This window comes from Heterodontus francisci, chromosome 46, assembly GCF_036365525.1.
Source record: "Heterodontus francisci isolate sHetFra1 chromosome 46, sHetFra1.hap1, whole genome shotgun sequence".
Lineage (NCBI taxonomy): Eukaryota > Metazoa > Chordata > Chondrichthyes > Heterodontiformes > Heterodontidae > Heterodontus > Heterodontus francisci.
Genome location: NC_090416.1, coordinates 11,811,649 through 11,830,087, shown reverse-complemented (window position 1 = coordinate 11,830,087; position 18,439 = coordinate 11,811,649). Strand labels below are relative to the sequence as shown.

Here is an 18,439-nt window from a genome sequence, read left to right as displayed (position 1 = left end):
ACGCTCCCAAAAACCAACCTCTTTGACTGAGCTTTCGGTCACCTCATGTCTCCTTACGTGGCTCGAGGGTCAAATTTTGTTTGATAACGTTCCAGCGAAGCACCTTGGGACGTTTTACGACGTTAAAGGCGCTACATAAATGCAGTTGTTGCAGGAAGGTGGGAGGGGGGGTCCTTCTAGCAGCAGAAGAGTTAACACGGAGAAAGCATGAACTGATAAAAGCGTTTTCTTTCATCCTAACAGAGAGGTGAAAGAGTTAAAGGGAAATCTTTTTCCCAATCCAATCCCATCCCTTGTCCCGCCTTCCTTTCTGTGTTTGGGTACGTGGGGCCAAGTCTGACCAATGGGTTTCTCAAAAGACGCGGAGGAGGGGAGAAAGTTTGTGAGAGATTGACGATGGGGGCTGGTTCTTGAGGGTACCCCCTCCCCTCCCTGCTTTACATCAATCTCGCCACAGGCACAGGGAAGATACAGGGTTGAGGGAATGGGTCTTGTTATCCCACACTTTGGGAGAGCAGAGATACACTAGAACGGACTGTTATAAGCAGGTCCACAGCAGAGACATAGACAGACAGAGAGAGAGAGAGAGAGAGAGTGAGTGAGTGAGTCTCGCCTAGCTTTGCAAGAGGTTGCTACTTCTGGAAGTGAGTTGATGTTTAGATTTTTTTTGGAGGGGTGGGCACGTTAAAGTGACGTTTGTGAAACTGTAAACTGGTTTTCTAGAAAGTTAAACGCCCCTTTCTAAACTGATTGGGGGGGGGGAATTTATTTCTGAAAGTTTCTTTTTTTTTGCTTAAACAAGATGTGGGTTGACTGTAAACTTTTGGAATCAACCTTTGGGGGGGGGGGGGTGGTTTAACATGTGTCACTTTCTGGTGACTTTATCAAAGTTTTAAAAGTTTTCAAAACATTGTAAAAGTTTTTGTAACTTTTTTTTCATGACAGTTAATTTTCTCTTTTTTTTCCCCCCCCCCCATTTTTTTTCAGCTCAACTTTCCCACCCGACTCAATTTTTCCCCTAGTCGACTCCCCTTCCCCCTCCCAGCGCATCCCCACACGTTGCTGTCTCTCAGCACTCTCTCTGAATGCCTGTGTCTTAAGCGTCGCATGTTCGGGTCCAGACGCTCGGCCGTGGTGCGGAGATTGTGGGGCAAGCGTTGCTGGGCGGGCAGCACGAAGTCAGGGGGAGGGGAGGGCGGCCAGAATGCGGAGGACCCGCAGGGGGGACTGAAGCTGGTCACACACTCCCTCTTCAAGAGGCTCAAGGACGAGCAGCTGGAGCTGCTTGCACAGGCGCTGGACGCCAGGGGCACGGACGACGACCGCGGCGGCTGCTGTGTCCGCTTCCCCCGCAGCGAGCTGAGGGTGGGCAAGCAGAGCTACTGGCCCCAGGTGCTCACCTGCAGACTCTTCCGCTGGCCGGACCTCCGGCACCTCCACCAGCTCAAGCGGCTGTGCTTCTGCATCTGCGAGGACCATGCCACCGTCTGCTGCAACCCTTACCACTTCAGCCGGCTCTGTGAACCAGGTAACCCTGTGTGTGCTAATCGAGGGGAAGGACAGTGGTGTAGTGGCGAAGTCACCGAACTAATACTCGGGGTGGAGCTGGGTTCAAATCTCGCCGGGGGAATTTAAATTCAATTAATTAATTAATAAATTAATCTGCTTCACTTCATGGGAAGGGAAATCTGCCGTCCTTACCCGGTCTGGCCTACATGTGTCACAAGTCTCTTGATAAGGGGTCGGTCATTTCGGTCCGAGATGAGGAGAAGTTTCTTCGCTCGGGAGGGTTGTGAATCTTTGGAATTCTCTAGCCCCGAGAAGGAAGGGCTGCGTTGCATTTAGATAGCGCCTTTTCATGACTACCGGCCGCCTCCAAGCGCTTTCCAGCCAAGGAGGTACTTTTTGTTTTGAAGTGTGGTCGCTGTTGTCATGCGGGAAGCGTGGCAATCAGTTGGCGCACAGCAAGCTCCCACGCACAGCAATGTGAATGGGACTGTTCTCCTCCTTAAGAGAAGAGAAATGTTTGATAGAGGTGTTCAAAATCATGAGGGGTCTGGACAGAGTAGAGGGGAGAAACTTGCCCCATTGGTGGAAGGGTCGAGGGCACAGATTTAAGGTAACTGACAAAACGGCGACATGTGGAAAAACCTTTTCACACAGCGAGTGGTTAGAGTTCTGGAATGTGCTGCCTGACAGTGTGGTGGAGGCAGGTTCAATTGAAGCATTCAAGAGGGAATTCAACTGTTATCTGAAAAGAATGTGCAGAGTTAGGAGGAGAAAGTGGGGAGTGGCACTAGGTAAATTGCTCCTTCAGAGAGCCAGTGCAGACTCGATGGGCCGAAGGGCCTCCTGTGCTGTAAACATTTTATCATTCTACGATAATGACCAGACAATCTGTTTTTAAGTGATGTTGGTTGAGGGCTAGATATTGGCCAGCTCAATGGGGAGAACATCCCTGTTCTTCTTCAAAATAGGGCCACGGGAACTTTCACGTCCACCCAAAGATGGCAGATGGGGGCCCCGGTTTAATATCTCATCCGAAAGATGGCATCTCCAACAGTGCAGCACTCCCTCAGTACAGCCCTGGAGTGTCAGCCTTGACTTTTTTCTTTTTGTACTCCTGCCTGGAACCTTGTAACTAGGAGGTGTTACCCACCAAACTGACACTGAGCTATGGATGTTCAGCTGTTGAGTATATTCAAGGCAGACATCGATAGATTTTTGGGATTGGGCATGAAGGTGGAGTTAGAGTCATAGAGTTCTACAGCACAGAAACGGGCCCTTTGGCCTGTTGAAGACCAGCCATGATCTTATTGAGTTGCACGGCAGACTCGAGGGGCTGAATGGCCTACCCCTGCTCCCACTTCTTAAGTAATGCAGGAAATGCAGCAATCTGTGCACAGCAAGCTCCCACAAACCGCAATGCGATAATCTGCATGAACGATATTGGTTGAGGAGTAAATATGGGATAATATTTTACAGCAGCAAAGACTGCACATTCTACCGGTATGGTAGAATGGCTGAGACAGAATTGACCTGTTGCAGTCACTGGCGAGTCTTAATTTTAAAAAAAAAGGGCAGATCATTGGACGTGAATTGGAAGTGACTGATCAGCCAGTAAGACAAAGTACAAGGGGGTGTTAGACATATTACAACAGAGAGAATCTACCATTTAAAAAAATGTTCTGGTGCACAACCTCCGTTCGGGACCCTACAATGGTAGTCAATAGCCTGCCTGGGACAGTCGAATTCGGCACAAATAAATCCAGATCGGTTCCGCAGCAGGTAGTATATATTGGGGAAACTGTTCCACCATTGGGTCGTCTGGCATAATAAACATTGCTGGGTCTGATTGTTTATACAACAGCTTCTCCTTCCTCGCCCACTCAGGCAAACCTGCTCCGACAGCAAAAACTTTGCATTTAAGATACCCTGTCAACAGAGTAAAATGTCCCAGGGTGCTTCACCAGGGCGTCAATTTAACCCTGAGCCACGTAAGGAGATATTGGGGACAGGTGACCAAAAGTTTGGTCAAAGAGGCCGGTTTTAAGGACACAGAGAGAGAGACACGGAGAGGTTTAGGGAGGGAATTCCAGAGCTTAGGGCCCCCAGGCAGCTGAAGGCACGGCTGCCAATGGTGGAGCGATGGGAATCGGGGGGGATATGCGAGGGGATGGAATTGGAGGAGTGCAGAGATATCGGAGGGTTGTAGGGGCTGGAGGAGGTGACGGAGAAGACCACGCTGGGAATTTGAAAACGAGGATGAGAATTTTAAAATCGGGCCGTTGCTGGACTGGCGGCCAATGTTGGTCAGCGAGCACAGGAATGTTCTCCAGACTGCTATTGCCAACTCCCCCATACTTTCTGATCTTCCCTCCCAGATTGGAGGTGCAGATTAAGAGGTAGGCATCTCGGCTGTTCACCCTCCCCCCACCCCCCCCACCTTACTTCACCCTGACTGAGACGCAGTGGAAACGAGCCCATATACCCACCCACACGCCCGCGCAAAAAATATAGAAAGTGGCAGCCCTGCGCTTGTGCCATCCCCCGCTCCCCCTCCCCGTCTGTCCTGATGGCAGCAGCTCCTTGTCACTGCCCCCAAGTGGCCACTTCACGTGGGCAGAAGCTGAATGTATGGAGATTACTCAACTCATGGACGCCAGATGCCGCCCTGCTGTCGTTCAACACCTGCTCCTGTGCTGGAACCAGTGAGAAGTGAGCAGGGAGAGAACCCAAGCTGATCACCTCCATTAACCGTGCCTCCCCAATCCCTGATGCACTGGCTACTTGTAGCGGCTCCGACTGCCTCGTTGAAATATGCACAATTTTCTCACAAAAGTACTCGGGATGAGGAGAATGCTTACAAAGAGCATAAGGCTAGCTTGACGGGAAAATAAGAGATTAAAAACGCGGGGAACGTGATGCATACCAGCCAATCTACACACAGCAAGGTCCCATGGAAGGTGATGGCTGAGTTCGTCTGTTGACTGAAGGGGAATGTTGCACCAGGAGAATTCCCTTTCCTCATTGGATTACACAGGATACACAGCACAAACAGGCCATTCAGCCCAACCAGTCCATGCTGGTGTTTATGCTCCACTTTAGCTTCTCCCATCCTTCCTCATCTAAATCTCTCATCGTAACCCTCTATTCCTTTCTCCCTCATGTGTTTATCCAGCTTCCCCCTAAATGCATCTCTGCTATTCCCCTCATCCACTCCCTGTGGTAGCGCGTTCCACAATCCCACCACTCTCTGGGGATAGAAGTTTCTCCTGAATTCCCCCATTAGATTTACTAGTGACTGTCTTCTATTGATGGCCCTTAGTTATGCTCTGCCTCACGAGTGGAAACATTCTCTGAATCCACTCTATGAAAAACCTTTCATTATTTTAAAGACCTCTATTTGGTCACCACTCAGCTTTCTTATTTCAAAGGAAAAGGGACTCAGCTCGTTCTTCCTACCACATTTCTGCTAAGATCCTTGTAAATATTCTCTGCACCCTCTCCAGTTCCTCTATATCCTTTCTGTAATATGGCGACCTGAATTGCATGCAGTACTCCAACTGTGGTCTAACCAAGGTTCAACACAGGATTAGTATAACTTCCCTCCTTTTCAATTCTATCCCTATAGAAATAAAGGCTAGTGCTTGGTTTGCTTTTTTAACAGCCTTGCTAACCCGTGGTGCAACTTTTAGTGATTGTTGTGTTTGTACTCTGAGATCCCTTTGTTCTTCTACCCCGCCTAGACTCTCACCATCCGAGTAATAAGTGACTTCCCTATTCTTCCTCCCAAAATGTACGACCTCACATTTATCCGTGTTGAACCTCATTTGCCAATTATTTACCCAGTCTGTACGTTTACTAATGTCCTCCTGTAATCTGTTGCAGTCCTCCCTCAGTATTGACGGTCCGCCCCTCCCCCCCCCCCCCCCCCCCCAACCCCAATTTGGTGTCATCCGCAAATTTAGAAATTGTGTTTTTTGACTCCCAAAGTCCAGATCGTTGATCTAAATTGTGAACAGCAGTGGTCCCACCTTCTGCCACTCTGAATAAATACCCTTTACTCCCACTCTCTGCTTTGTCTTGAAGCTAGCTCGCAATCCATTTGGCCACATGTCCCGTGACTCTGCATTCTCTGTCCTTAATCATTAGTCTATTACAGGGCATCTTATCAAAGGTCTTCTGAAAATACAGATAAATTATATTTACCGCTGGACCATTCTTCTTCCAATAGCACCGTGCGACTGTTAACGTTCACATAAATAGGCAGACCAGGTCTTGGTTTCAGGTGTCCCCACCATGACTGTCAGCACTCCCCGCTCGGAATTAGAAGGTTGTGGGTTCAAGTCCCACTCTGCAGTCTGTTGGGGAGTGTTGCACTGTTGGAGGCGCCGTCTTTCAGCTACCTCGAGTGAATGTAAAAGACCCCACCACCACTATCCAAAGAAGAGCAGGGGAGCTCTTGCCAGTGGCTGATCTTTATCCCTCCACCAACATCGTGAAAACGGATTATCTGACCGTTATTTGTGGGAGCTTGCTGTGTGCCAATCGGCTGGCACGTTTCCTACATTTCAACAGCAACTGTGACGACACTTCAGAAAAACTTACATTGGCCGTGAAGCGCTTGAGGTGGTGAAAGGCGCTATGGAAATGCAAGTCCTTTTTTTTCCCCACCCCTCTTCCCCGGGCCTCTGTCAGTAATACAGCTCCTGGTAGGCGGCTTGTTCAGACCAGCTAACTCATTGGCAATTGAACATGCCCCTTTGCTGGGTTGCATGTATCATTGCACTGGGCACTGTGGAGTTGGTCACCTGAACTATAGGGAAGGGGAAGGAAGCAGAGTTGGAAGGTTTTTATTTTTGAGGTTAAATCAGTTGTCAAGCTCACCCTTGCCCTCCAGGTGGCTCTGCTGTGCCCATTTCTAGAGGTTGTAAGCCATCTATTCAGAGTAGAAAGGGGATTTTGCTTGCAGGCGTTCTGAAGTCACCAATTAGGATAGTGAAGGTTTCCAACTAATGCAGACAACGTGATCTGTACCTTGGGTTAACTGAATCATATTATGAGTTGCATTCATGAGGGGGAGGGGAGACCAGAACTAGAATATAAGACAGTCACTAATAAATCCGATGAGGAATTCAGAAGAACCGTCTTTCCCCAGAGAGTGGTGGGAATGTGGAACTCGCTACCACAGGGAGTGGTTGAGCGGAATAGCAGAGAAGTATTTAAGGGGAAGTTGGACAAACACATGAGGGAGAAAGGAAATGAAGGATATGAGGATAGGGTGAGATGAGGATGGGGGGGTGGGAGGAGGCTCGTGCGGAGCTCAACCACCAGCACGGAGCAGATGGGCCGAATGGCCTGTTTCTGTGCTGTAATTTAAAAAAAAAAAATTCGTTCATAGGACGTGGGCATCGCTGGCAAGGCCAGCATTTGTTGCCCATCCCTAATTGCCCTTAAGCTGTTCAATACGTCCCCATGACATTTGTGACTAGCTCAGTGGCTGTATCTATTGAATGTTTAAACGAAAAACTGTTCGGAGTAATAGGGTGACATTGTATCTTTTTTTAAAAAAAAAAACTATGTGAATGGGGGAAATTATTTCTAAAATCTCCAGTGATTTTGGTAGTTCATCCCATAATATTCACATTTGTTGCTTAAAATGAACTGACTCGTGCAGGCGTAATATTTCTAGGTAAGGTAGTGCAAAACTTTTACAAGGTACTCTTAGTGTAGAAACACATTCTCACCACTCTCTGGGTAAAGAAGTTTCTCCTGAATTCCCAGTTGGATTTATTAGTGACTATCTCACATCGATGGCCCCCTAGTTCAGGTCTGGCCTGCATCTGTCCATCGTCCTTTGTGCAAAGATAGATTTCTGCGCCTAAACCTGCCCTTCTCAGTTTTGAGTCCTCTGCTGTCTTGCCCTGGGATAGTCTGAAAATACTTTCCCTCGTCCCATTTAGGTGTTTTCCCTACAGCGTTCCCTCAGAGACTTCCCTTGCACGTGTGGATTTGTTCGGCGTTTTCAATCGGGATTTTGCCTGGCCCCTTTCCAGCAGGGTTGGGGGAAAAACCTTCGTTGCTCACCAGCCCCCCTCCCCCTGCTGCGTGTTTGCTTGCGCTGGTGCACAAGCAAGATACTTGTGGAATAAGCAATCCATCCTGGGTTGGGAGTGGGGGGAGCAGGGCTTTGTTGTCAACAGTGCATCTAAAGCCACAATGGTTCCAAACAGTACTGCCATTAATGGGGAGAAAAGACGGAGGCAGACAGTGCGGTTTAGAGGCACCAGGGGAAGTCCAGAGGGAGGAGGTTTAATACTCGGGTGCCTTGGATGGTGGAAGCTTTACTTGGTGCATTTTGCAACGTAAAGCCCCCCCCCCACTGCCTGTAACTGGATGGCATCGAGAAGAAAGACTTGCATTTCTATAGCACCTTTCACAACACTGGGTCTTCCCAAAGAGCTTCACGGCCAATGAAGCATTTTTGAACTGTGGTCGGAAACGTGGTGGGCAATTTGTGCACAGCAAGCTCCCACAGACAGCAATGTGATAATGACCCAGATCACCTGTGTTTAGTGGCATCGATTGAGAGATAAATATTGAGCCCCAGGACACCGGGGAGAATTTACCCCCAACAAACCACCGTCCCCACCCCTACTCCGGCTCTGCTTCCAACAGCGGCCGTGGGATCTTTTACATCCACTGAGAGGGCAGGTACTGAAGTGAGGCTGTCGGTTTAGAATGAGCTCTGGAGCAGGATGAACCCACGACCTCTGACCTGCGGCACGAGTGCTGCCCACTGAGCTACGGCTAAGCGTCTTGCTGGGAAGTGTTTCTGTCCAAGGGCCAATTTCTGCCTTTGGCTGTGACGAGCCCCCCCCCCCCCCCCCACCCCCCTCCCCACGGTCGAAGACCCGCTGCTGCCTGGGCACTGATCCAGGTGTGGAACTCGGTGAGCAGTAGCTGTTGAATGAGGAGCCTTGAGGGGAGGGGAAGGGTTGGGGAGGAAAGGGAGAGGGATCAAACTCGCAGCCGAGGTCGTGTTTTTTTTTGTATGGGTAGAGATCGGAGATCGAGTGGCATTGCTGAGCTGTTCTTCCTGTAGTGCTTTTGAAACATTCTGGGAAGGGTGCCAGAGTATTTTTCGGGAGCTAAATGGAATCTGTGGCTAGTGCCAGCCTTTGCTGTTCCAAAATCAGGTTATGCCCGATGTATGTTTTTTAAAAATTAATTGCCCACGCTTTCCCAGTGCCAGGATTGTCATTATTAGCATCCCACATCCATGCCGGCTGCCCTGGTAGAAATCAGCTATCAGAAGAACTCAATGACTGAACATCCACAGATCTCTGGGGTAGAGAATTCCAAAGATTCACCACCCTCTGAGTGAAGAAATCTCTCCTCGTCTCAGTCCTAAATGGCCTTCCCCTTATTCTGAGACTGTGACCCCTGGTCCTAGACTCCCCACCCAGGGCAAACATCCTATCTATATCCACCCAGTCGAGCCCTGTGAGAATGTTGTATGTTTGAATGAGATCATCTCTCATACTTAACTCCAGAGAATAAAGGCCCAGGCTATTTAATCTTTCCTCATAGGACAATCCCTCCATCTCAGGATTTAGTCTGGTGAACCTTTGTTGCACTCCCTCTATGGCAAGTATATCCTTCCTCGGGTAAGGAGACCAAAACTGTGCACAGTACTCCAGGTGCGGTTTCACCAAGGCTCTATTGCAGAAAGACGTCTTTACTCCTGTATTCAAACCCCCTTGCAATAAAGGCCAACATACCATTTGCCTTCGTAACTGCTTGCTGCACCTGCATGTTAGCTTTTGGTGACAGGGAAGGGTACTGTCCATTCAGGGCGAGGATTGGGTTGGGCCAGGATCACTCCATCATAACCAGTCCCTGAGTCTACTGTGGATGTGGTGGATGTGGGCTCGGTGCTCAAACCAACTAGATAGAAGTTGCCTGAGCTTGAATAAAAGCCGGGTGACCTAAATGGTGTGTGTCATCTATTCCAGTGTGTTGTCTTTGCTGCCTGTCCATTCTTGCAGGCACTGACCCCGGTTTGGCAGAAAGGGGTGGGGAAATTGCTTCCCAAAGGTGTGCTGGCCTTCTTGACCCAGTGGCTATTCTTTGAGTCAAGACAGTGAGTGTCATCAGGGCCTTCATGAGTGGCTTTGCAGTTGAACTTGATTGTGCCCTCGTCCAACTGGCTGCATCTTCCAGGGGTTGTCTCCAATTCCGGCCTCTTGTCCATCCCCCGATTCCCTTCACTCCACCATTGGTGGCCGTGCCTTCAGCTGCCTGGGGGCCCAAGGCTCTGGAACTCCCTCTCTAAACCTCTCCGCTTTACTCTCTCCTCCTTTTAAGAAGCTTCTTAAAACTGACCTAGATTTTAGTCACCTGTCCCTAATATCTCCTTATGTGAACATCAATGGTGTGGAATATTGTCTGATAACGCTCCTGCGAAGCGCCTTGGAACGTTTTACTATGTTCATGGTGCAAGTTGAACCCTGTAGCCTTCCTGATAGTCTGGCTTAGAGGGGCTCGGAGGAGGCATTCACTCGGTTGTGTCGTTGAGGGAACAGATTGGGGTGAGTTTGTGTAGCAGTGGATTAGGGATGAGCGTTAGTAAATATTTCTGTAGTGATGAATAGCTTTGGGGTTCGAATGACCTTTGCCCTTGCAGTTGACGCCGCCAATGTCTGAAAACCTCGATTGTGTTTACTTTGTACGTCAGAAGATTAGCAGCAGGTTGCATGGTCTTCGTGCACGCATGTTCAGACTTATTTTTTGACAGCTTGGTTACAGAGGAAGAGTCCCCACCTCCAAATAAACTCTTGTGTGCTCTCTCTCTCTCTCTCTCTCGTTTCAGAAACGCCACCGCCTCCCTACTCGAAAGTATTACCAGGCAGCAATGGAAAGAACATTGATGGTAAATATATCTCCCGGTTCCCATATGTTTGTGTGTGTGTCCGTCTGTATCCCGGTTCCCTGTCTGTGTGTTATATTACCAACGGGTTAGAAACTAGGAACTGCAGAGGAGGAGGAGGAGGACAGATATTTAGGAGTCCAACTGAGCGCACAAATCATTTAAGTTAGTCGATGGGCACAAAAAAAATGATCGAGGCCAATGGAATGTTGGCCTTCATCTCGCAGGGATGGAATATGAAGGGAAGGAAGTTTCACAGATCCTTGCTCAGACCCCCATTGGGAGTAACCGGGTTCAGTTCCAGCCTCCACACCTCAGGAACGATATGTTGGTTACGTTGGTCTTGAAGAGGGTGCAGAGTAGATTTGCCGGAATGATCCCGGGGCTGAAAGGGTTTAAATTACAAGGGCAGGTCACACAGACGAGGCTTGTATTCCCTCCAGTGTAGAAGATTAAGGGGGTGATCTAATCGAGGGGTTTAAAATAATTTTAAGGATTTGAATGGGAGAGAGAGAGAGAGAGAGAGACAGACTTACCTCCGGTGAGAGAATGGTGAACAAGGGGGCACATGAGTTTACAATTGGAGCTGGACGGACGGTTCAGGAGTGAAATAAGCAAGTGCATTTTCACAGAGTAGTGGAAACCTGGAACAACTCTTTTCACCCCCCCCCCCCACCCCCCCCCGCCCTTAACTATGAGGATGCAGGTGAGGTTTTCATAACCGTACGATAAGATTACCGTTGGATAAAAGGTATTGAGGGATATGGAGTGAGGTACAGATTTTTAAAAAACAAATTCTTTATTTCTTGGCAAGGCCAGCAATTGTTGCCCATAACTAATTGTCTTTGCCAACTGAATGGCTTGCGAGGCCATTTCTGAGGGCAGTTAAGAGCCAACCACATTGCTGTGGGTCTGGAGTCACGTAGGCCAGACCAGGTAAGGACGGCAGATCCGCTTCCCGAAAGGGCATTGACAATCTAATTGACTGGCAGAACCGGTTAAATGGCCTCTGCTGTTTCTATATACAGGCACGTGAATGGCTTCTGGCATTGTAAAAAATCTTTTGCCTGCAGAGCTGCTACGTTTGCTTTCTCTTCCGTTAACCGGCAGCGAACGGACTCTTATCCAGGTACCGTTTTCTCACCATCTCCTGCTGTGCTCCTCGATACAAATGGCCCAATCCCCCATCTGTGCGGCACCGTAGACCTGGATTACCGCGGGATCTGGCGTTTTTTTTCTCCCCCCATCTCTGCTGCTGGCTCACTTGCGAAAACGTTGGGCCAGAGGCTCCGACTCGCTGGGAGGTTTGGAACCCGCTGCGAACGGGGATCGCGAGGAGGCATGCTGCTACAAGCTGCTGCGCATCCAAGGATCTGACTTTATTTCACCCTCTTTTCCCCCCCCCCCCCCCCCTTGGGTACCACGTGCACTCCTATCTCCCCAAAACTGTTTGAATAACGACTGAACTATTCAGGTGATTTCCAGTGATTTTTTTTTTTGCTTCTGTGTTGCGATCTGCTTAAATTTCTCCCAGGGTTTATAATCTTCCGATTTCCTCTTGTGCTGCTTCCTGTTTGATGGGATACTGTTTTGCGCAAATGCCCTGCCACTCTGTCGGGCTTTTTTTTTATTGTACCAAGGGACTGCCTTGTGAGTTAGAGCTCACTGTCCAGGCTATTCAACTGTGTGGGGGGGGTGGTGTTGCAGGCAACCTTCATCCTGCCACCATGAGGGTGCAGGTTTCCCAAGAAGGGGGTACAGGATGGCTGTCGGGAGTAGGGATACTGGCTGGCTTGCTTCTTCCTACCGATAGCACGGTGATAATTTGGGTGGGCGATTGGGGGAGAGATCTTTCATTTATATAGCGCCTTTCACGACCTCAGAACGCTCCAGAGGTAGGTCAGAGCCAATGAAGTACTTTTTCAAGTGCATTGGATGTCGCAGTGTAGGATCTTCTGCTTTCCCCCCCCCCCGTCCTCCATTATACCATCCGAGGTCTAAGCGAAGGCGAAACTGGGACGTGCCCCATTGGGATCAGTGCGGAATCATGGAATGGTTATGGCACAGAAGGAGGCCATTCGGCCCTTCATGTCCGTGCCAGCCCTCTGCAAGAGCAACTCGGCTGGTCCCATTCCCTCACCCTTTCCCCCTGCAGCCCCGGGGATTGTGAATTTGCTGACCGCGAGCTGATGTAAACATTTTTCTCCTCTCGACACCACCCCCCTCTCCCCCACAGACCTTTTTGAACGCGAGTCTGCACGTGAACACAGGGCAAACGAGCCTTCCAATAACATGAATGAAGACTGGCCAGGTAAGATCACGAACAGGAGCACTGACATTGCCATTCCCATGACAATCGGTGGGGATGTTGGTTCAGTGTGCTTTAGCACTTTGGGGTGGGGCTGTTGGAGGGCAGAGATGTGGTGCACAGATCTTTCTGTACTGCCGTTCAGGACCTGATGGGGCTTTGCACGTTGAGGCTCTGTTCCCAAACACACACACTTGCTCCTGTTTTGGTGAATTTTATTGCCATTGAAGTAAGTGATTTCTGGGGTGGACATAGAATGTGTTCCCATTCTGGGCATCTACTGTTGGGTTAGATACAGAGTAAAGCTCCCTCTACACTGTTGAGGGGTTGGGGGCGGGGGGGAGGGGGAATTCTCTCCGGTGTCCTGGGGCTGATATTTATCCCTCAACCAACATCATGAGAAAAACAGATGATCTGGGTCATTATCACATCGCTGTTTGTGGGATCTTGCTGTGCGCAAATTGGCTGCCGACGTTACAACAGTGACCGCACTTCAAAAGTAAAAAGTACTTCAGTGGCTGTGAAGTGCTCTTGGACGTCCTGAGGCTGTGAAAGGCGCTACAGAAATGCAGTTCTTCAGCGTCGGCCTGGACTGAGCAGTCCAACACTGGAGTAGAAGCTGTAGCCACAACCCTCTGACAGCCGGGGGTGATACTTGCGAGCCAAGCGTACAATGGGAAGCTGTCAGTTCAGGTGCTGGCGAGTCCTGTAATTCCTTGTTTTACTAGTGGAGAGAATGTGAGCCAAGTGCTGTTGTGCCTAAGCGGGGAGTATGTTTTCTTTCTGAAAGCAGTTCAATGCAGATGTAGAGAAGATGATGGCTGGGACGGACACGTGCGACTTGCACATCCTCCTTCTCGCCCAGGGGACAATTGGCTGTTCAGGTCTTATTGTTGGAGCAGGAATGTTTATTTTTGGGTATTGTGGGGCGAGTGAGCAGACGTCCCGTCAAGTTTGACTTGGGACTCTGTGATGGAGCGAGAGAGAGGAAAGGCAGACCGTCCTGAAATCTCCTGCTCCCCTTTTCACTGGGAAAAGGCGGAAAATAAATTCCTTTCCCCCAACCCCCTCAACAACAACAAAAAAAAAAGTCTCCATTCAAGAGGAGAAGCCTTCCCTGCTCTCCTGCTCTTGGCCAACGAGTGGAGCAATTGGGCCTGTTGTTATTTTTGGACTCCACTTTGGACCCTTCGGAGGAAATCGCAAATCACACGCCAGCAAGGACAATGTGTCTTGACGCACGTTTTGAGGAACCCTGGTTCAGCTGTTGGCTGCTTTCCCAGGAGCAGTGAATTGGGCTTCCTCCTCCCCGGGGGCCACGTGACCACAACAAAACAGCCAGAATGTCTGGCCTGATTTTTGTCGCCGGCTGTCCTGGTGCTGTGCTCCCTCGGCATGGCCTTTCGCCAGCGTTTAGCCTCGATTCTTCCAGCTCCTTAACTCCTGCTGTGCGGGTTTAGGAACAGGAGGAGGGCCATTCAGCCCCCTGAGCGGGCTCTGCCATTCGTTGAGATCTGTATCTTGACTCCTTGGTCCCGTGTCCCTTTTGACCTCCCGCACGGGAGGGAATACAAGCCTAGTCTGTGCAGCTGTCCCACGTAATTTAACCCTTTCTATGCCAGATAGACCAGTGACCTTGCCCCCTGGTTCCGCCCTATGCCCAGAGTAGGCTGAGCTCCTAGTCACGATAGAGCTATTGAACTGGGGTTGGGGGAGGTGGGGGGCATAGCCTCAGCTAGGAGCGGGTGAGGAAATCAATCCGGGTTCCCATTGGGGGAAAAATGCATCTGTGAAGATGGGGTTCAGCTTTGGTGCTGCACTTCATGGTCAAACAGCCCAGTAACCTTTGCGGGTCAGTGTACTAACAGAGAATATCGAAGTGCCAGAGAGGAGAAAATGGGGTGGAAATAAAAGCAGTAAACTTTTTAAAAGCTTCAACTTTCACAGACACCCCTTCCCCCCCCCCCCCCCCCCCCGCTGCATTTCTGCCCCGCCTTTTAGGGCTCAGTAGCACAGCAGTTATGTTACACGATGATCGACACATTGACCCATTTCGCTCCTTAACTGTGGGAGTCGTCATCACCTTTTTCCCCCCCCCAACCCCCCCATCTTCCCTTGATCATATAATCTGTAGCCTGCCTAAACCCAAGCTGCCTGTCCCTAACCAGCACTTTATTGGCCCTGAATTTTTTTTCTCTACTCGAGTGTTTTTCTGTCCCTGGGTTTCTCGCCTTCCACCCGCTGAACTTGATCTCATCCAAAACTCTGCTCCCCCACCCTTTTCCTAACTCGCACCAAGTCCCATTCAGCTTATCACCCCCCCACCCCCCACTGTGCTCGCTGACCTACACTGGCTCCCGGCCCGGGAACGCCTCGATTTTTAAAAATTCTCATCCTTCTGTTCAAATCTCTCCTCGCCCCCTCCCTATCTCTGTAACCTCCTCCAGCCCCCACGGTCCTCCGAGGTTTCTGCAATTCCGGCCTCGGGTGCATCACCCGATTCCCATCGCTCCACCATTGGCGGCCGTGCCTTCAGCTGCCTGGGGGCTCTGGAATTCCCTCCCTAAGCCTCTCCGCGTTACCCCTTTGACCGAGCTTTCGTTCACCTGTCCTAATATCTCGTTATGTGGCTCAGAGTCAAATTTTAATCTGATTAATGCTCCTGTGAGGCACCTTGGGGTTGTTCCACTCTCTGAAAGGGGCTCTATAAATGCAAGCTGCATGGAAGAAGTTTGAATTATTGCTTTCGAGGTGGTGGCCCTGATCTTTCTCCCTCCTTGCAGATTTCAGCTTGTCCCCACGCGTGACGAGGGAGGGGCACTGGTGCAGCGTGGCGTACTGGGAGCACCGGACAAGAGTGGGCCGCCTCTACGCGGTCCACGAGCCCTCGGTCGGCGTCTTTTGCGATCTACCTCGAGGCACCGGCTTCTGCCTGGGCCACCTCCACGTGGACAACCGCCACGAGCTGGTGAGACGGACGCGCGGCAAGATCGGCGGCGGGATCCTGCTGAGCAAGGAGCAGGACGGGGTCTGGGCCTACAACCGCAGCGAGCACCCCATCTTTGTCAACTCGCCCACCCTGGGGCACCCCCGCTCCCGGACTCTCTCCGTTCACAAGGTGCTGCCCGGCTACTCCATCAAGGTCTTCGATTACGACCGGTCGTTCGTCCTGCAGCAGACGGTGGGCTTGGACTTCCCCGACGGTCCCTACGATCCCAACAGCATCCGAATAAGCTTCGCGAAAGGCTGGGGCCCTTGCTACTCCAGGCAGTTCATCACCTCGTGCCCTTGTTGGTTGGAGATACTGTTGAACCACACTTGATGGATTTTTCTTTTAGTCACAAAAGAAACTCTCACAGACACAGACACCCACGTCCTGCCTGTGCTACTGGATGCAGTTACTAACCTAGTGAAATAAATAACCAGGCTTTGGGCAGCGTTTTAAGATCATGCATTATGTTGAGGAGGCTTGCTAGTGCCGTAAATATTTTGGCGCTGGTTTAAGTTGTGTTGAGGGGTGCGCTTCAGGTCACCAATTGTCTCCCATCCCTTAAACACTGACTTGCAGCTGCCCCGTTCCCAACTCACCCACCCAATCAATCAATTAGCTGGAGACGAGGGTCACCATTTAAAAAAAAAAAAAAAAAATTGCCTTCTCGTCAAAACTCAATGTTTTGAGTTTACTTTCCTCCTGTTGCAAGATTTGCACCGTTTTTGTTTTAATTCTTTCATGGGATGTGGGCATCGCTGGTAAGGCCAGCATTTGTTGCCCATCCCTAATTGCCCATGACAACTGAACGGTTTGTTAAACCATTCCAGATTGCTGTGGGTCTGGAGTCGCATGTAGGCCAGACCGGGTAAGGGCAGCAGATTTCCTTCCCCAAGGGACGTGAGTGAGCCAGGTGGGTTTTTGCAACAATCGATGATCAGTCTCGTGGCATCGTTTACTGATGACTAGTTTTCAATTCTGGATTTACTTTCACGAAGTGAATTTAGCAATTAACTGAATTTAAATTTTCAAGAGCTGTCATTGGTGGGATTTGAACCTGCGTCCATCAGACAGGCCTCTGGATTACTCGTCCAGTGATATTACTACTGCACCATCACCTCCCCATCCCTGCGGGCCGAACCGGTTAGACTTGGGCACATAAGGATGGTTTAATTACCTCGATTCTCCACACCCCTCTCCCCTGCCAAGGGATTTAGGAAGGGCTGTTCTCCGGGATGTTGCCTCACTGCCGGATGAACATGGGGATCTGGTCTTGGGGACGTATGCCAATTAACAGGAGGGTGGATTTGAAACTTTACACACGACTGAGAAGTCGATTATATGAACGTGCTGCGTTTGTTTGACCAAACCGCCAAAGACGTTTATCCATCTGCTTTTATCAGATGATTTGGAGGAAAATTACAGACCGACACTTTATTTAAAAAAAAATGTACAATAATGTTGCTCGGACAATACTCTGATCACTCCATGAAATTGCTTTCACTCACTAGTGTAACCCAGCAGTGCGGTTCGCTCGTGTTTAATATGCAAAGCCAAGTTGGTAAGGGCAGAATCGAGGACTGTACGATTGTTTCCCCCACCCCACAGTTGTACCGGGTATATTGTGGAACCTTCATTATTTGCCACAATGGATGGGAACCCGGGCGCTGAGAGAGCGACAAATGGGGAAAAAAAAATTAAGGGGGAGACGAGTGTTTTTTTTTTTTTGAACACAGTGAGTTGCTAAGTTATGGGATTATCTGCCTGAAAGCAGATTCATTTGTAATTTAGATCAGACAATTGGATAAATACTTGAAAAGGGAAAATTTTTGCAGGGCTATGGGGAAAGAGTGGAGGTGGTGGTGGTGGTGGTGGGGGCTGGGAGGCGGGGGGTGGTAGTTAGAACTGTAGAACCGGAGAAAAATTGGGGGCGCGGAAGGAGGCCGTTCAGCCCATCGCGTCCGTGACGGCCGAAGAAACTAGCCGCCCACTCTAATCCCACCTTCCGGCACCTGGTCCATAGCCTTGCCGGTTACAGCACTTCAGGTGCATGTCCAGGTACCTTTTTTTAAATGAATTGAGGGTTTCTGCCTCCACCACCGCACTAACTCGACAGCTCTTTCAAAGAGCCAGCACAGGCACGATGGGACGAGTGGTCGTCTTCTGAACCTCTACAATTCTGAAGAGAGAATGCCCCAACGTTTTTTTTTCTGATCTTGCCCATATGGTACGGTACAAGACCTTGTGTGTGCGCGCGCACAAGAAACTGCCAAATAAACAGTAGTGGGGCGTGCAATTGTAGAATGATTACAGCACAGAAGGAGGCCATCCAGCCCATCGAGTCCCTGCAAGAGCAACTCGGCTAGTCCCCACTTCCTCTGCCTTTTCCAGTATCATAGGAGAGAATTGGGAAGTGAGAGCCTGGATAACGCAGGTTCCACTACAGCCCGAGAATTTTCCACCACCATCGACTTGTATTTTATCGAAAGCCTTGTGACAAATACAGACTCTTAAATCTTGACAGTAGATTAATTTCCTTGTTATAGGGCTTTTTAATGGCTGTGATATTTCCTCTGGTGTTCTCTGCCTGTGTTACCATGGTAGCTTTTCTGTTTTGGCTAAAAATAATGGGTAAATGATGCCACTGAGGGTACTTGCTACGGAAAGCTGACCACTTCCCGCGACGTGAGTAATAAGCTGTACCGTA

General features: G+C 49.8%; 1 protein-coding gene across 2 annotated transcripts; it reads left to right on the top strand.

The window, feature by feature from the left end:
- The first annotated feature begins 461 nt into the window (after positions 1 to 461).
- LOC137356969 (mothers against decapentaplegic homolog 6-like) lies at positions 462 to 17,580 on the top strand. Of its 2 annotated transcripts, XM_068022870.1 has the most exons (5): positions 462 to 644; positions 988 to 1,528; positions 10,379 to 10,438; positions 12,672 to 12,746; positions 15,527 to 17,580. In XM_068022870.1, the coding sequence occupies exons 2-5, from the start codon at positions 1,108 to 1,110 to the stop codon at positions 16,063 to 16,065; spliced, it is 1,095 nt and encodes a 364-aa protein (XP_067878971.1). In that variant the 5' UTR covers positions 462 to 644; positions 988 to 1,107; the 3' UTR covers positions 16,066 to 17,580. The 2 variants fall into 2 exon arrangements, with proteins under 2 accessions (XP_067878971.1, XP_067878972.1); XM_068022871.1 differs by lacking the exon at positions 12,672 to 12,746.
- Positions 17,581 to 18,439: the final 859 nt, after the last annotated feature.